Here is an 18,142-nt window from a genome sequence, read left to right as displayed (position 1 = left end):
GCCACCCAGGTACCCCTAAGATGCCAGCTTTAAATCCAAATAAATGTCAATTAACTCAATGCTTTGGTTAAAAGAGAATGTACTAGATTGGTTTTTAAAAGAGAAAAATGCAATTTATAAAAGATAACGTTTAGGAAAAAAAAGATGCAGAAAGTTTGAAAGCAAAAATATAAGAAAAGACCTATCAGACAAATACTAACCAAATGAGAGCTATTAACATTGGACAAAATAGACTTTATAGCAGTGGCTATATCATTGAGAAAACTCAGTATGTCAGCAAAATAAAGCAGTTTTAAGTTTGTGTTCATCTAATAACAGTCTCAAAATGTTTAAAGCAAAAATTTAGGAATATATCAATCCATCATCAAAATGGAAGATATTAATATATCTCTCAGTAATTGATAAAACAAGTGAGGAGGGCTATAAAAATATAAAGGATTGAATAATGTATTCAACAAATTTGACCTAATAGACATATTCAGAACATTGTACCCAACAACTGCAGAATACACATTCTGTTTAAGCCAAACATGAAAAAGTTATCAAAATTGACCATTTACTTGGTTGTAAAACAAAACTTAGGGTTGAAATAGTACAGAATGAGTTCTTAAACCACAGTGCAATAAGTAGCAACCAACAACAAAAAGGTAACTTAAAACAAAAAGCATATATGTTTGGAAATGAAACACATTTCTGAAAGATCTATGGGTTAGAGAAGAAATCATAATGGAAATAAAATATTTAGAACTGAGTGATAGTGCAGATAGTGCATATTGAAACTTGGTACACTGAAGAATATAAACTATCATTGAAAAACATTAAAGACTTGAATAAGTGGGAAGACATCCCATGTTCATCGATTGGAAGACAATATAAAGATGGCAATAGTCCCCCAAAGAATCTACAATTCAGTACAATCCCTATCAAAATTCCAATTTGCTTTTTGTAGAAATTGATAAGCTGGTCCTAAAATTCATATGAAAATGCAAAGAATCCAGAAGAGTCAAAATAATCTTGAAAAAGAACAAAGTTGAAGGATTCATATTTCCCAATTTCAAAACCTAATACAGAGCTACAGTAAACAATAAATAGTGTGGTACTGGCATAAGGGTAGATAGATCAATGGAATAGAATTGGGAGTCTCAGAAAGAAACCCTCAATTTTTGTTCATTTGAGTTTTGGCAAGAATGTCAAGATAAATCAATGAGTAGTCTCTTTAATAAATGTTGCAGGCACAACTGGATATCCACACACAGAAGAAGGAAGTTGGACCCCTACTTTACACCATACAAAAAAATTAAGTCAAAATAAACCACAGACCTAATGTAATGGTTTCTTGGATATGACACCAAAAGCACAAGTTTATATGTGTGTGTGTGTGTGTGTGTGTGTATTGGACTTCATTCAAATTAAAACCTTTTTGTTCTTCAAAGACCCCATCACAAGGGGCGTCGATTGAGCGTCCAACTTCGGCTCAGGTCATGATCTTGCGTTTGTGGGTTTGAGCCCCCCATCAGGCTCTGTGCTAACAGCTCAGAGCCTGGAGCCTGTTTTGGATTCTGTTCCCTCCCCTGCTTACGTTCTGTCTCTCAGAAAACAAAATAAAGTGTTAAAAAAAAAAATGAAAAAAAGAAAAGACCCCATCAAGAAAGTAAAGACAACAGAATAGGAGAACATATTTATAAGTCCTATATCTGTTAAGGGTCTAGTATCCAGAATATATAAAGAATGCCTACAGCTCAGTAATAGGCAAATACTCCAGTTAAAATATATACAAAGGATTTGAATAGCCATTTCTCCCATAAAGATACACAAGTGACCACTATACGTGAAAAGATGCTTGGCAGCATTAATTACCAGGGGAATGCAAATCAAAACCACAATGAGATACCATTTCACACCCACCAGGATGGCCATAATCAAAAGGACAGATAATAACAAGTATTGCAAATTTATGGGGAAGTTGGAGACTTCATATTTTACTGGTGAGAATTTAAAATTGTGCAGCACTGTGGAAAATAATTTGGTAGTTCCTCAAAATGTTAAACAGTTACCAGATGACCCAGCAGTTCTACTTCTAGAGAATTGAAAACCTATATTCAAAAAATTTGTACCCAAATGTTTATTGCAACATTATTCATAAAGCAGAAAAGTGGGAGCAACTCAAATGCATCAACTTGATGAATGGGTAAACAAAATGTGATGTGTCCATACAACAGAATATTATTCAGCCATAACAAAATGCAGTTCTGATTCTACAACATGGATGAGCCTTGAAAGAAGCTAGTCACAAAAGATCATGTATTATTTGATTCCATTTATATGAACTATCCAGAATAGGCAAATAGAGACAGAAAATAGATTAGTGGTTGCCAGGGTGTGGGAGAAGGAGAGAATGGAGAGTATTTGCTAATGGGTACAGGTTTCCTTTTGGGATAATTAAAATGGAGTTAGTGGTGATGATTGCACTTCTGTGAATATATTAAAAACCACTGAGTCATAAGGAAAAAAACCTATCAGACACAGCTAAAACACTTGGAAATGAATAGCCTTTAAATCAAGTTTGGAAAAGAAGAAAGACTTAAAATTAATCAACTAGGCATCCGTCTCAAGAAGTTAGATAAAAATATCAAATTTAGGGGTGCCTGGATGGCTCAGTTGAGCATCTGACTTCGGCTCAGATCATGATCTCATGGGTGGTGAGTTCGAGCCCCACATTGGGCTCTCTGCTGTCAGTGCAGAGCCTTCTTCAGATCTTCTGTCCCCCTCTCTGCTCCTCCCCTGCTTGCATTCTCTCTCTCTCTCAAAAATAAGTAAACATTTAAAAAAATTTTAATTATATCAAAATTAGACCAAAGAATGGAAAAGAGGGGTGCCTGGGTGGCTCAGTTGGTTAAGCCTCTGCCTCCTGATTTAGGCTCAGGTCATGATCTCACAATTTGTAAGGTGGAGCCTTATGTCAGGCTCTGCACTGACAGCATGGAACCTGCTTGGGATTCTTTTTCTCCCTATGTCTCTCTCTGCCCCTCTCCTACTCTGTCTCTCTCTTAAATAAACATTAAAAAAATAATCCTTTAATAAATGATTAGGTCTAAGGTGATAATTGTAGGCTATACATATTCTTAGAGTTACTTGCCTTTTATTTTATTTATTTTTTTAATTTTTTTTAACGTTTTATTTATTTTTGAGACAGAGAGAGACAGAGCATGAACGGGGGAGGGGCAGAGAGAGAGGGAGACACAGAATCGGAAGCAGGCTCCAGGCTCTGAGACATCAGCCCAGAGCCCGACGGCGGGGCTCGAACTCACGGACCGTGAGATCGTGACCTGAGCTGAAGTCGGACGCTCAACCGACTGAGCCACCCAGGCGCCCCGCCTTTTATTTTTTTTAATGTTTACTTTTTATTGAGAGAGAGAGGGGGAGAGAGAATTCTAAGCAGGCCCAGCGCTGTCAGCACAGAACCTGATCCCACGAACTGTGAGATCACGACCTGAGTTGAAACCAAGAGTCAGGCACCCCCTAGAGTTACTTGCCTTTTAGAGAATTTCCTGGAGAGGACAGTGGGCAGCCCAAAGGTAGTTGATGTTTTCAGTTGATGTCACAATGGCATAATGCAGTTGAAAGGGATATTAGAAGTGATGCGTTAAATAATTGTTCATAATGTACAGTTATATTCAGTGGCACGTTTGTAACAGCAGTTCTCAAACTTTTTGGTCTCAAACTTTTTTTTTTAATTTTTTTTTAATGTTTATTTATTTTTGAGACAGAGACAGAGCATGAACGGGGGAGGGTCAGAGAGAGAGGGAGACACAGAATCTGAAACAGGCTCCGGGCTCTGAGCTGTCAGCACAGAGCCCGATGCGGGCTCGAACCCACAGACCGCGAGATCATGACCTGGGCTGAAGTCGGACGCTCAGCCGACTTGAGCCACCCAGGCACCCCGGTCTCAAACTTCTTATACTCTTAAAAATTATTGCAGACTCTGAAGAGCTTTTGTTTATGTGGTTGTAACTATCAATATTTATTAGAAATTAAAATTGAGAAATCATTAGGTATTTCTTTATTAACAATATTAAACCTGTTACATGTTAACATATATAACATTAAAAAAATCATTTTTCCCTTGGGGCGCCTGGGTGGCGCAGTGGGTTGGGCATCCGACTTCAGCCAGGTCACGATCTCGCGGTCCGTGAGTTCGAGCCCCGCGTCAGGCTCTGGGCTGACGGCTCGGAGCCTGGAGCCTGTTTCCGATTCTGTGTCTCCCTCTCTCTCTGTCCCTCCCCCGTTCATGCTCTGTCTCTCTCTGTCCCAAAAATAAACGTTGAAAAAAAAAATTATAAAAAAAAATCATTTTCCCCAAAATAGTAAAAATAGCAACATTATTATTATATATTTTTGCAAACCTTTCTAATATTTGGCCTAAGAAAAGATAGCTGGTTCCTTGTATCCGCTTCTGTATTCAGTCTCTTACAATATCACATAGCCTGTACCCTCTAGAAAACTTCACTACATGCTGTGAGCAAATGAGAATGAAAAGGCAAATAATGTCATAGTGTTCCTATGAAAATACTTTTAATCCTGTGGACCCCTACAAAGTGTTTGAGGGCTTCCAAGGAGCCCCAGACCATACTTAGAGAATTCCTAGGCTATATTTTCTTGTATTCTGATATCTTTAAAAATATATATTTGCCTAAACTAAATATGTGTTAGCTAAAACTAACACATGCTTATTGTTAAAAAAAAAGTTAATAATTACGTGGAGGGTCAATGAGGGAAATGGGGTTACCTTTCATTTCTTTCCTCTCCTCACATATTCACTTTTAAGTTTTTGTGTGTGTGTTTCCCAGATTGTGTGTGTGTGTTGTGTACACTTTTATTTATTTTTTTGAAGTTTATTTATTTTTGGGAGAGGGAGTGTGCATGCATGTGACCACCGGCAGGGTAAGGGCAGAGAGAGAAGGAGAGAGAAAATCCCAAGCAGGCTTCATGCTGTCAGCAGAGCCCAACGCAAGGCTCACTCTTGGAAATCATGAGATCATGGCTTGAGCCGAAATCAAGAGTCGGATGCTTAACTGACTGAGCCATTTAGACACCCCGTATTGTGTTCACTTTGATAAGTGGAAGAGGAGAGTCAAGTTAAAAATCATTTATGTCTTGACTGAAAAAAGATTGAGAATAAGATAGAACCGTGAACAGGGAACTAGGTGTCCGAGAGCTCTGGGTTCTGACTCAGCCTCTGTCACTCGGGCTTTGGGCATACCTCTTCACCATCCTGGCTCAGACTCCTCAGTTCTCAGGTGACAGGACTCCACACAAGGTGATCCAGGTGCCACTGCCATGTAGGAATTAATTTATTTCCCAAGATCTAATGGTTAAATGCCCGAGAGGGATGGTAGAAAGTTGTAACTAAAAATATTTCCTCCTGGTGAGACACCAGAAGGTTGTTTCTCTGGAAATGGATTCTTTTAAATTGTAATTAATGTTCAGCAGTAGAACTCCCACTCAGATGGTTAGAATTCAGTGGGACTCAAAATAATGGATTTATTTTTATGCCTCTCTGGCACAACAGTATTGTACATCGTGGTTATCGTCTCAGTATTTTGTGCCTTCTAATTTTATGTCAGTGAACAGACAGTCCTAGGGAGGGGGAAAAAAAACCACTGAGTATTTATGAAAGAGGAATTTAATGCAAATTCTAAAAAGTCATGTGCTTACATAGCTTGGCATAAGACTCGCATCTATAATAAATATTGTCCTTCAGGTAGCAGCTGCTTAGGAAAACGAAAGCAGTCATCTGTGTGTTTGCTTGGTGAGGAGACAAATATAGCAAATCCCCAATGTACAGAATAGCTGTGTTCCAGATTTATCTTTAGCATTTTGAATACATTTTCTCATGGATGTTCGGTTTATTTATAGGTGCATACAGTCATACATGAATTAACAAGTTCAGGGCTTATGCTATGCCAGGCTCTATGCTGAGTTTCCAGACTGGTACACAAAAAAAGATTTGACACCTAAAATAGGTCCCATACTAGCCCCCTTTTTTTTCTTTTCCAGTAATTTTTGGTAGTATATTAGTAAAAATTTTTTCAAGTATTAATTACAACAGTGGTTAAGAGCGTGAACTCTGGAGCCAGGCTGTCAATGTTCAGACACAGATTCTGCCACTTACAAAGTGTTTAACTTTAGGAAAAGTTATAAAACTTCTTGGTGTTTTTTTTTTCCTCATGTATAAAATGGAGAGAATACTAGTACATACCTCATCAGGTTGTTGCGAGGATTAAGTGTTTTTGTTTTTGATTGTATAATTCACATAATATAAAATTAACCATTTTAAAGTGTACAGTTCAGGGGCACCCATCTGGCTCAGTCCAAAGAGCATGCAACTCTTGATCTCGAGGTCCTAAATTCAAGCCCGATATCGGGTGTGGAGATTACTAAAAAACAAATAAACTTTAAAGTGTACATTTCAGCAGTACTTAGTACATTCACAGTGTTGTGCAACTCCTACGTCTGTATCATTCCAAAACATTTTGAATAAACACAACGTAGTATATATACACAATCGAATATTACTTGGCCATAAAAAGGAATGAAGTACTGATACATGCTCCAAAGTGGATAAACCTTGAAAACATCATGCTATGTGAAAAAAGTCATACACAAGAGGTCACATTTTGCATGAGTGTTTTTATATGAAATATCAGAGTCAGGGCTGAGTGGAGGGGGAAATAGAACATGCCTGCTTTTCTTTTGAGGTGATGAAAATCTTTTGGAATTTGATAGAGGTCGTGGTTGCGTGACATTGTGAATATACTAAATGTCACTGGTATACTTTTAAATTTTTTTTTTTGTTTTTTTTTGTTTTAGTGTTTGGTGTGTGTGTGTGTGTGTGTGTGTGTGTGTGTGTGTGTGTTTTGTGAGAGCACGAGCAGAAGGGGGCAGAAAGAGGGAGACAGAGGATCCAAAGCAGGCTCTGTGCTGACAGCAGCGAGCCCGATATGGGGCTCCAACTCACCAACCATGAAATCATGACCTGAGCTGAAGTCGGACGCTCAACCAAGCCATCCAGGCGCCCTGAATGGCATACTTTTAAATGGTTAATATATGTTATGTGAATCCCACTTCAATTTAAAAGTGGTAATGAAGCCACTTGATCAATTAGACTGGCAAAAGATTCTTAGGCGACCAAAGCCAGCATCTGCTTAATTCTGAGGGTTTCTACTCTTCTTTCTGTCTCCAGTTGATTTCCCTTACTTTCTTGTGAGCTCAGCTAAGCATTTAAAGGATGTTTGTTATATTTTTTTATGTTATGTAACAGTACTAGGTATTTTGCACCATGTTGTCTAGACCACTATATTGCTGGAAATGGAAGCCCTCATTTCACCCTTAAATTTTTAACTCTCACATTTAAACTTAGGTTTTCTAACAAAACCTGGAATAAATGTGTGTGTCTGTGTCTGTGTCTTCTCCTTAAATAGGTAAAACTGGTAAGCTTTTCATTTCCTCCCCATTCCACACTCCTCCCCCCTGCCTATGCATGTTTACTGCTGCTGGCCTCCAGGGGAATGTGATGAAAAGGTGGCATTGTCTTCCTACAGGGTATGACAGTGGCAAGCTTTCTGGTCTCAAGAGTTTTTCCTAGTTTCCCCCATTCTGACTGAGTGTTCCTGACAGATAAACCACCTGAGACTGAGACACCTGACTTCAGTTGTTAGGGTACCCAACTAATCAACCAGAAAGTCACCCCAGAGCTCCCTTCTGCTTCCCAATCCTCATTCCCACCATTTGTAGTAATCCTGTTGTATTAGAGTTCTATTGCTGCTGTAACAAATTACCCCAGATTAAGTGGTTTAAAACAACACAGATTTTATATCTTTAGGTCCGTAGGTCAGAGGTCTGATGCAGGTCTCACTGAGCTAGAATCAAAGGTGTCAGCAGGGCTGTGTTCTTTAAGGGAGGCTGTAGGGGAGAATCCATTTCCTTGCCTTTTCTGGCTTCTGAAGACACTTGTATTCCTTGACTAGTGGCCCCTTTGTCTAAAAGCCATCAGCAGTGGTTGAACCTGCACATTGCCTTACTCCACGTATTCTTCTAGCTCCTTCTACTTTTAAGGACCCTTGTGATTACATTGGACCCAGTCACATAATCCAGAATAATCTCCCTATTTTAAAGTCGGTGATCAGCAACCTGCCATGTAATACAATGTGTTCACAGGTGCTGAGGATTAGGCCATGGACATCTTTCAGGGGACTGTTCTGCTTACCACACCTATCTCCTGTGCATTTTGTCTGTGAGTTCTTTCAAAATAGCCTCACTCTGCTATCCTTTTAATTTCTGGTCCACCACTAGACCCTTCTTTGTTTTTCTATACAACACTTTCATATATAAGCCTTTTCTGTGATTATTAGTGATTGGAATGAGGGAGGAGGCAATGCTGGGTTTTCAGTTCACTATCTTGATCTAGTCTTTCCACTACTAATAAATTTTATACTTGATCTTAGTCAAAAGGCCAAGAAACAATTCCAGTACTAATAAATTTTAAAAAGCTTTTTAGTTTTACTAAATTTGAACTCGTTTTACTAGATTTGAACTTTTTATGTTAGTTCCTGAGGAGGTAATAGACCATTGAGCTCTTTGGACTGGCTGTTCTCTTTATCTTGGTGTAAGATGTACTTCCCTTTAAGATTTCAAGGTAGGTAGGCAGGGGTTTCTAAGTTAGGAACTTTGGGTGTATGTTTAAAGCTGGCAAGGAAGAGGAATGGAGATGTCCCAGTTGTTTGAAAAAGTTTCCAGACAGGATTTTTCTGCCTGAAATGCCCCGTTTATGCAATACCGGCATGGACACGTAGTACTATGCAATAGGAAAAAAAATGCCACAGCCTTAATAACCTTAGTAAGCATTGTCCAGTCCTCATTTTTCTTGGAAAAGAAACCTTAGTAAGCATTTGCAGTCCTCATTTTTCTTGGAAATTGCCTGTAACGTGAGCAAGGATGCCAGAAACATCTCTGTAGACTATAAACCTTTGTAGGTCCAGTGTTCCTTGGGACATCAAATATTACCTAGTCCTTACCAGAAAAGAACATTTATATTGGAGTCATCAAAAAAGCATAAATAACTGAAGGGTAAGTTGAATAAATATTTCATTAATCTATGTTATCCAAAGAGATAGAGTGAATAGTCTTATAATCCCGTAGAGGAGACATATAAACAAGTGCCGTGGGAACACAGAGCATGAACAACATATAGTAATGTAACCTGATAGGCAGGGGGTGGTAACATTCAATCTGAGGTTTGAAGCATTCTAATAGGACAATACAGAGCTCTCCCTTGTCAAACAGGCTGACCTATTTAAATAGCTAAGCGATGTGGCATATGTTTCTTATCTATAAAGTTGACCTAATTTCCAGTTGTTACCATGATTAAAATATTGTACATAACCGGGGCGCCTGGGTGGCGCAGTCGGTTAAGTGTCCGACTTCAGCCAGGTCACGATCTCGCGGTCCGTGAGTTCGAGCCCCGCGTCAGGCTCTGGGCTGATGGCTCGGAGCCTGGAGCCTGTTTCTGATTCTGTGTCTCCCTCTCTCTCTGCCCCTCCCCCGTTCATGCTCTGTCTCTCTCTGTCCCAAAAATAAATTAAAAAAAAAAAAAAAAAAAGTTGAAAAAAAAAATATTGTACATAACCATTATTAGATCAGTAGCTCAAAACTTGATATTCTGCCTGAGAATATATACCAGTGGGCCTCCATCTAGGTTGAGAACCATAAACCCACCTGGAGATTTCATCTGTATAATTTCATCCCTAACTATATGCTTGTGGTTTTTATCTGTCATAAGGTTTTATGAATGGAAAGACCGGTTGCTGGCTTCTTTCCCTGATAATTTTTGTCATTGTGTTACCCTGGATGAATTATTTATAGAATATTGAGCTGAGATTGTCCCTATTTTATTTCAAACACAAGTAAACAAAGCTATTGTAAAGAACAATATGATTTTTATACCTCTTTTACTTTGTGGTAAATATATTGACTAAGCAAAGAGACTAGAAGTATTTATCTGTTTTATTACTAGATATTTTGGCTTGTAAGGTTATCAGAGAATAGGAACAGCAACTGATCTATAAAAGGTTAAAAAAATCAATTTATCTGCTATTTTTTATGTGTGTCCTGGGTTGCAAACCCCTATGTTTTTCTCTTCAGGGACCCACTTCATTTTCTTTTTCAGTATGAGAGAGAAAAAGATTTCTTCTGGAAAATGAAATACTTGTGTTTAAGTATATAACTTTAGAACTTGAACAGAAATAATCCCAATATTGTATATGTCTGTTCACTGGAAATCTGATTTGACCCCTGGTTAATAATGAACTTTTGTTCATTTAAAAGTCGTGGCTCTTTATTTTTGTGAAACTATAATGGCTAAAGTCTTTTCAAATTTTTCAGGGGAGTGTGACAGCAATGACAGTATTCTTTCCCTTGGATACAGCTCGACTTCGACTTCAAGGTGAGTAACTTTTGTAGGCATCATATTCTTTTCATTTGGTGTCAGGAAACAAACAAATTTTTCTAGTAACGTAAGAATATCTGTTTTGTTAGGAATCTACCCTTGTCCTTTTCCACTGACTTTAAATACTGGTCATCAGTGCTGTTTCCTCATTAACAGAGAGGCGTTCATAAATGAGTCATAGCCTCAAGCATTCTCTAATATGAGAGAACCTGAGTGGGCTTGCTTTAGTACTTTAGAATCATTACAATTCTTTCCAATAAACAATATGACTTTTTAAAAAAGATTTTATTATTTTTTTTAAGTAATCTCTACACCCATTATGGGGCTCGAACTTACAACCCCAGGATCAAGCGTTACATGCTCTACCAACTGAGCCAACTAGGAGCCCCAACAATATGACTTTTTAAAGGCACAATGTGGAGAGTTTTTGCTGGGAGTAGATCTTCTCAAAAGAGAACAGAGAAGAAATAGGAAATGCATTGAAGCCAAACACCCACTGTCACTGCTAAATTGGGCGTGTAGTCTTAGTTTGCCTTTTTTGAATTATTGGACTGTGCAACCCTCTATAATTCCTGCTTGTTTTTCCCTCAGTATTTTTCAACTTGAAATTATAAACCTGTGCCAGAACTTACATGAAGAAATAAAAGAGTAAGATTAGCTTTGAACAAACTAATTCCTACAATAAAACCCTTCATGGCTATTATTTTACATTAATTTTAGAGTTTTGTGATAGGTAATAATTTCACATGACTCAAAAGCCAAAAATCTCTAAAACGATACACAGTATGGTGGAAAATCTCACTGTAATCTGCCCCTTCTTTCCCTCTCTTCTCTCCCTTGCAGATAAGGTCTTTATTAATCTCTCAAATAGTCTTGCAGGGTTTTGTTATGGAATAACAAGCAAATAAAAAAAATATATATAGGGGCACCTGGGTGATTCAGTTGGTTGAGTGTCTGATGTCAGCTCAGGTCATGATCTCAAGGTTCTTGAGTTCGAGCCCCACATCAGGCACGCTGCTGTCAGCCTATCAACGCAGAGCCTGTTTCAGATCTTCTGTCCCCCTCTCTCTGCCCCTCCCCAACTTGCACGCTCCCAAAAATAAATAAATATTAAAAAAAATAATATATATATTCTTAGTTTTCTCCCTTTCTTACACAAAAAGCATTTTTGCTACACTGTTCTGCACCTTGTATTTTTCACTTAACAGCATATTGTAAATGCCTTCCAAATCAATGCTTTGGGAGCTTCTTCATCCTTCTGGCTGTAGAGTGTTCCATAGTGTGGATGCTCCATAACCTGTTTACCCTTCCCCCTTTCTAGATTCTTGGGTGGTTTCTTCTCTTTTGTAGAATAGACTCGTTCATATGCTGCTTTGTTTCTGTAAGTTCAATGTGATAAATTCCCAGAAATGAGATTGCTGTATCAAAGGGTTAAACCTGTTTGTAAATTTTTTTTTTTACAATCGTTGCATTTGTCTTTTATTTTATTTTTATTTCTTTTTTTTTTTAAATATAATTTATTGTCAAGTTAGCTAACATACAGTGTATACAGTGTGCTCTTGACTTCGGGAGTATATTCCTGTGATGCATCGCTTACATAGGACACCCGGCGCTCATCCCAAAAAGTGCCTTCCTCAATGCCTGTCACCCATTTTCCCTGTAATGTTTTTTTTAATGTTTATTTTTGAGAGAGAGACAAAGTGTTAACAGGGGAGAGGCAGAGAGAGAGAGGGAGACACAGAATCTGAAGCAGGCTCCAGGCTCTGAGCTGTCAGCACAGAGCCCAACGTAGGGCTCAAACTCATGAACCGAGTTTGAGCCCTCCTAGGTGAGGCTCCTAGGTGCTGAGCCTCCTAGGTGCCCCAATTCTCATCCTTTTGAGACCTTTTAGTTTTTAGGTTAGGAAACCGAGCACAAGCCTAAAACTTTGAAAACTTGAGTTTTAATCCTGGCCCTGCTGCCAACTACATGTGTCCTTCACAGCTTTTGTGTCTGTAGCCTCTTCCCTAACAGGGAGATGGTAATTTATTTCCACTCTACTTTATAAGATGTTAAGATAAAAATGAGAATATGTAACTTTGAAAAAAAAAAAAAGCCCCAAACAAGATAAGCCTTATGAAATAGAAGATCTCCTGTCACATCTTTTGCTTTGGAAATTAGGTGTTGAATTAAAATGCTTTATGGTTCGTGAATACCAGATGAAACCCAAGGGATCCACAGTTGGGAATTGAGCACATGGGAACAAGGAGGGTTGTTGAGTTCTGAGGCAAGCTAAGGAGCTCAAATAGGGCGGGAGATCGCTCAGGTGAGGTAAATGGCATTTCAGTGAAACTTGCTGATGCTGAAGATCATAATTCTCAGATTTAGTTTAAACGTATATTCTTTCATCTTATAGTTGATGAGAAAAGAAAGTCCAAAACTACACACATGGTGCTCCTGGAGATCATTAAGGAAGAAGGCCTGTGAGTACCAACCACCTTGCTCGTCCTTGTTAGAGCAGGCAGCCCGTTGGGAGATTGCCAGGCTTCTGGCAAATCTGCACTCTCTCCTCCCGTTCTCGCAGCCTTACAGTAGTTGTGGATTTTAATTGCCCAACTTATAAGTACATAATTGTTTTCACCTCCTTGAAGTTCTGTGGTTGGCCATTTTGACTCTTGATCATAGAGTCTTCCATGAAACCAATGCTTTATGGTTTTGTTTTGTTTTTTACAGTGAGCTGAAGAAGGTGATAATTTAGTTTGTTCTATGATATATTCAGACAGATTATGTACTTCTTTTGGTTTTTTTTTTTTTACTTTTTATTTGGAAATAATTTCAAATTCACAAAAAATTATGAAACTAAAAATAGTACAAAGAATATCAGTATATGCTTTATGCAGATGGACCTGTTACACTTTTTCCCATTTATTTTACCATCTGTGCTCATATTCTCTCCCCTCTCACCCTCCCTCTTCTCTGTTACACACACACACACACACACACACCACACAAACTTTTTTCAGAATTATTTAAGAGTAAGGTACACACCATACATCAAAGCTTTTACCCCTATCATATTAACAATTTTAAAGAATATAACTCCCCTCCCTTTTTTTTTAATAACATACTTCTCATTTTAACTTTGCCTCACGTTTCTTTATGATTAGATTGAAGCTCTGCATTCTTGGCCAGAATAATGCATAGGTGATATCGTGTCCTTAGGATATCACATCTGGAGTCACGTATTGTCCACTGGCCCATCATTGCTTAATTATGGTTTCTCAGATTTGGGTTAGCCACTGAATAATTTTTCCTCTCTTGCAACTATAAACAGTCTATGAAGAGAAACTTTAGTATCAGTATTAAACTCAAAAATTCCTGCTTTTTCCGTGGCTTATAATTGATTACTATATGATATTATTTTGGTGCTTAAATTGTCCCAGGTGTGGCTAGTAGGAGCCCTTCAGCCATGTTCCTGTGCCCTTATAAATGCGCCCAACCACTTCTTTTTTTTATACTCACTATCTATATTTTCTTCATTTTAAATGCTGTTACCTTGTAGTAAAATGTGAGTGATGCCACATTTACTAATAGCCATGAGGAAATTGTCTCTAATCTTACATGGTAACTTACTAAAGGAAATCAATGGGAGGAAATCAGTAAAATCAATCATTGAAAGTGTGTTGTTTCTTTGGCATCATTAATGGTAGAGAAGATGTCTTGGTTTGGGTATCTTTCAGAATATGAAATATATGTGCAGTTTGGAGTATGTTGTAATACAGAAGTGAACTTCGAGAATATGTGAATGATCAGCTTTTCCTGGGACTTTGCCCATTGCTACTGGCTTTTGTCCAGCATCTTTACTTGGCTTATTGTGTTTTTCCTCTAGCCTGGCACCATATCGAGGGTGGTTTCCAGTTATCTCCAGTCTGTGCTGCTCCAATTTTGTCTATTTCTACACTTTTAATAGTCTCAAAGCAGTCTGGGTCAAAGGTCAACGTTCTACTACTGGAAAAGATTTAGTAGTTGGATTTGTTGCAGGTAACAAAGTTTTCTGAGTATAAAATTTTTTATATTTTAATATTTATCTTGTGGTTCATATATTCTGTAAAGTTTATTTTAGCACAAATTAATGCTACAAAGAATGTAATTTGTTTTCTGACTTAGCCGTGTGTGTGTGTGTGTGTGTGTGTGTGTGTGATAAAAACACATAACATATAATTTGCCATTTTAACCATTTTTAAGTGTATACTTAAGCAGTAAGTTCATTTATATTATTGTGAAACAGATCTTCAGAACATTTTCAAACTCTATAACCATTAGACAGCAAACTCTTCCTTCCTCCCTCCCCCTGATAATCACCATTCTACTTTCTATTTCTGTGAATCTGACTACTTGAGATGCCTCATATAACTGGAATCATACAGTATTTGTCTTTTGTGACTGACTTATTTCATTCAGCATAATGCCCTCAAGGTTCATTCATGTTTTGCTCTTTTTTTTTTTTTTTTTTAAGGCCAGATACTATTCAGTTGTATGTATATACCACATTTTGTTTATCCATTCATCTATTGATGGGCATTTAAGTTGTTTTGGCCTCTTGGCCACTGTGAATAGTTGCTGTTACCAACATGGGTTGTGTAAATAAATCTTTTTGAGTCCCTGCTTTCAGTTCCTTTGGATATATACCCAGAAGTGAGGTTGCTGTCATATGGTAGTTTTTTTGTTGTTTTTTTTTTTAATTTTGTGAGGAACCACCATACTGTTTCCCACTGTGTCATATAATCCCACCAGCAGTGCACAGCGGTTTTAAGCTCTCCACGTCCTCACCAGCTCTTGTTATTTTCTGGGTGTTTTAGTTTTGATGGTAGCCATCCTGATGATGATAACCATCCTGATAGTGAGGTGATATTTCACTGTGGTTTGATTTGCATTTCTATCTTTTCATATGCTTGTTGGCCATTTGTATGTGATCTTTGGAGAAGTGTCTATTCAAGTCCTTTGCCCATTTTTTAATCAAGTTGCTTGATTTTTTTGTTGTTGAGCTGTAGATTTTTTTCTTATTTATTTTAGAGAGAGAGAGAGCATGTGAGCAGGAGAGAGGGGCAGAGGGAGAGAAAAACCATATATATATATATGGTCTTTAATCCATTTAGAGTTAACTTTTGTATGTGGTGGAAGATACAGGTCCAACTTCATTCTTTTGTATGTGGATATCCAGATACCCGGTTTTCCTAATACCATTGAAGAGACTGTCCTTTCCCATTTGAATGGTCTTGACATCCTTGTGGAAGATTGTTGACTGATTACACAAAGGTTTATTTCTGAGCTGAGTTGGCTTACTTTTTTCTTTTTTTTAAGTTTATTTATTTATTTTGAGAGACCAGCTACCCGTCTAAATAAATAAACTTAAATAAATAAATAAATTATTTAATTGAAAAACAGTTACAGGGGTGCCTGGGTATCTCAGTCGGTTAAGCATCCATCTTCAGCTCAGGTCATGATCTCGCGGCTGATGGGTTTGAGCCCCACCCCGGGCTCTGTGTTGACAGCTCAGAGCCTGGAGCCTGCTTTGGATTCTGTGTCTCCCTCGCTCTCTGCCCCTCCCCCTTGCACGCTCTCTCTTTTTCTCTCTCTCTCAAAAATGAATAAACATTAAAAAAAAAAATTAAAAAAACAGTTACCAGGCTAGGAGTTTTCATGTCCCCTCAGTTTTCCTCTTTACCTGTATGAAACCACAGATGTTTTGGGGCACCTGGGTGGCTCAGTTGGTTGAGCGTCTGACTTCGGCTCAGGTCATGATCTCACAGCTCGTGAGTTCAAGCCCTGCATCAGGCTCTGTGCTGACAGCTCGGAGCCTGGAGCCTGCTTCGGGTTTTGTGCCTCCCTCTCTCTCTGCCCCAACCCACTCGCATTCTGTTTCTGTCTCTCTCAAAAATAAATAAACATTAAAAAAAAATTATGAAACCACAGATGTTTCATGGCTTGGTCTCTGAGCCTTTCTTCCATGTAATACTCCCATTTTGGTCTTAAGTTGATTTTTATCTAATTAACTTTCACTCGTACCAGGTTTTTTTAAATTGAGATATAATTAACATATAATATTATATTAGTTTCAGGTATACAACATAATGATTTGATATTCATATATCACCATAGTAATTCTAGTAAACATCTATCACCACACAATTTTTTTCCTTGTGGTTAGAACTTTTTTTTTTAAGATTTTAATTTGAGTAATCTCTATGCCCAACATGGGGCTCCAACCCACGACCCCGAGATCAAGAATCACATGCTGCAGGTGCCTAGGTGACTCAATCAGTTAAATGTCTAACTCTTGATTTTGGCTCAGGTCATGATCTCAAGGTTCATGAGATTAAGCCTCTCTGCCTCTCTCGCTGCCCCTCCCCTGCTCGGTCATGCATGCTCTCTCTCAAAATAAATAAACATTTTTTTAAAAAAGGTGGCGGGGGGGGCATGCCTGGGTGGCTCAGTTGGTTGAGCATCCAACTTTGGCTCAGGTCATGGGTCTTGCAGTTCGTGTGTTCAAGCCCCGCGTCTGGCTCTGTACTGACGACTCAGAGCCTGGAGCCTGCTTCAGATTCTGTGTCTCCCTCTCTCTCTGCCCCTCCCCTGCTTGTGCTCTGTCTCTCTCTAAAATAAATAAACGTTAAAAAAAATTTTTTTTTAGAAAGAGTCACATGCTCCACTGACTGGCCCAGCCAGGCGCCCCTGTGGTAAGAAATTTTAAGATCTACTCTCTTAGTAACTTTCAAATACACAATACAGTATTATTAACTGTAGTCATTATGGTGTACATTACATCCCATGACTTACTTATTTTATAACTGAAAGTCTGTACCTTTTGACCCCCCCACCAGACCAAGTTTTACATAAAGAGTATAGCACACAGGATTTCATTCTTTGTGGAAATGAATACTTGTAGGTAACAGAAGACACGAACAGAAGTTCCTCCAAAGAAGACATATACATGGCTAACAGACACATGAAAAAATGCTCAATGTCACTCATTATCAGGGGGAAAAAAATCAAAACCACAATGAGATACCACCTCACACCTCTCAGAATGACTAAAATTAATTCAGGAAACAACAAATGTTGGCGAGAATGCAGAGAAAGGGGAACCCCCTTACACTGTTGGTGGGAATGCAAACTGGTGCACCCACTCTGGGAAACAGTGTGAAGTTTCCTCAGAAAGTTAAAGATGGAACTATCTGATGACCCAGCAATTGCACTACTAAGTATTTATCCAAAAATACTGATTTGAAGGAGCACATGCACCCCAATGTTTATAGCAGCACTATCAATAATAGCCAAATTATGGAAAGAGCCCAAATGTCCATCAACTGATGAATGGATGAAGAAGATATATATATATATATATATATATATATATTATGGAATTATATATATGGAATATTATATATTCCATATAATGGAATATTACTCAAATGTCCATCAACTGATGAATGGATGAAGAAGATATATATATATATATATATATATATTAATTATATATATTTAATATTAAATATATATATATTATATATATATATTAAATATATAATATATATATTATATGGAATTATGGATATATGGAATATTATATATTCCATATAATGGAATATTACTCAAATG

At 37.9% G+C, this 18,142-nt stretch overlaps 1 protein-coding gene across 1 annotated transcript in view; it reads left to right on the top strand.

The window, feature by feature from the left end:
• The window catches only part of SLC25A17 (solute carrier family 25 member 17), a 359,412-nt gene that overhangs the window by 328,471 nt on the left and 12,799 nt on the right, over positions 1-18,142 (top strand). The window contains exons 3-5 of the mRNA XM_049627572.1: positions 10,441-10,501; positions 12,900-12,966; positions 14,373-14,524. Of these exons, the coding sequence (XP_049483529.1) occupies positions 10,441-10,501; positions 12,900-12,966; positions 14,373-14,524 (280 nt within the window). The remainder of the gene's footprint in view (positions 1-10,440; positions 10,502-12,899; positions 12,967-14,372; positions 14,525-18,142) is intronic.

This window comes from Panthera uncia, chromosome B4 (assembly GCF_023721935.1).
Source record: "Panthera uncia isolate 11264 chromosome B4, Puncia_PCG_1.0, whole genome shotgun sequence".
NCBI classification, from domain to species: Eukaryota; Metazoa; Chordata; class Mammalia; order Carnivora; family Felidae; genus Panthera; species Panthera uncia.
This window is presented reverse-complemented; position numbering and strand designations above follow the sequence as displayed.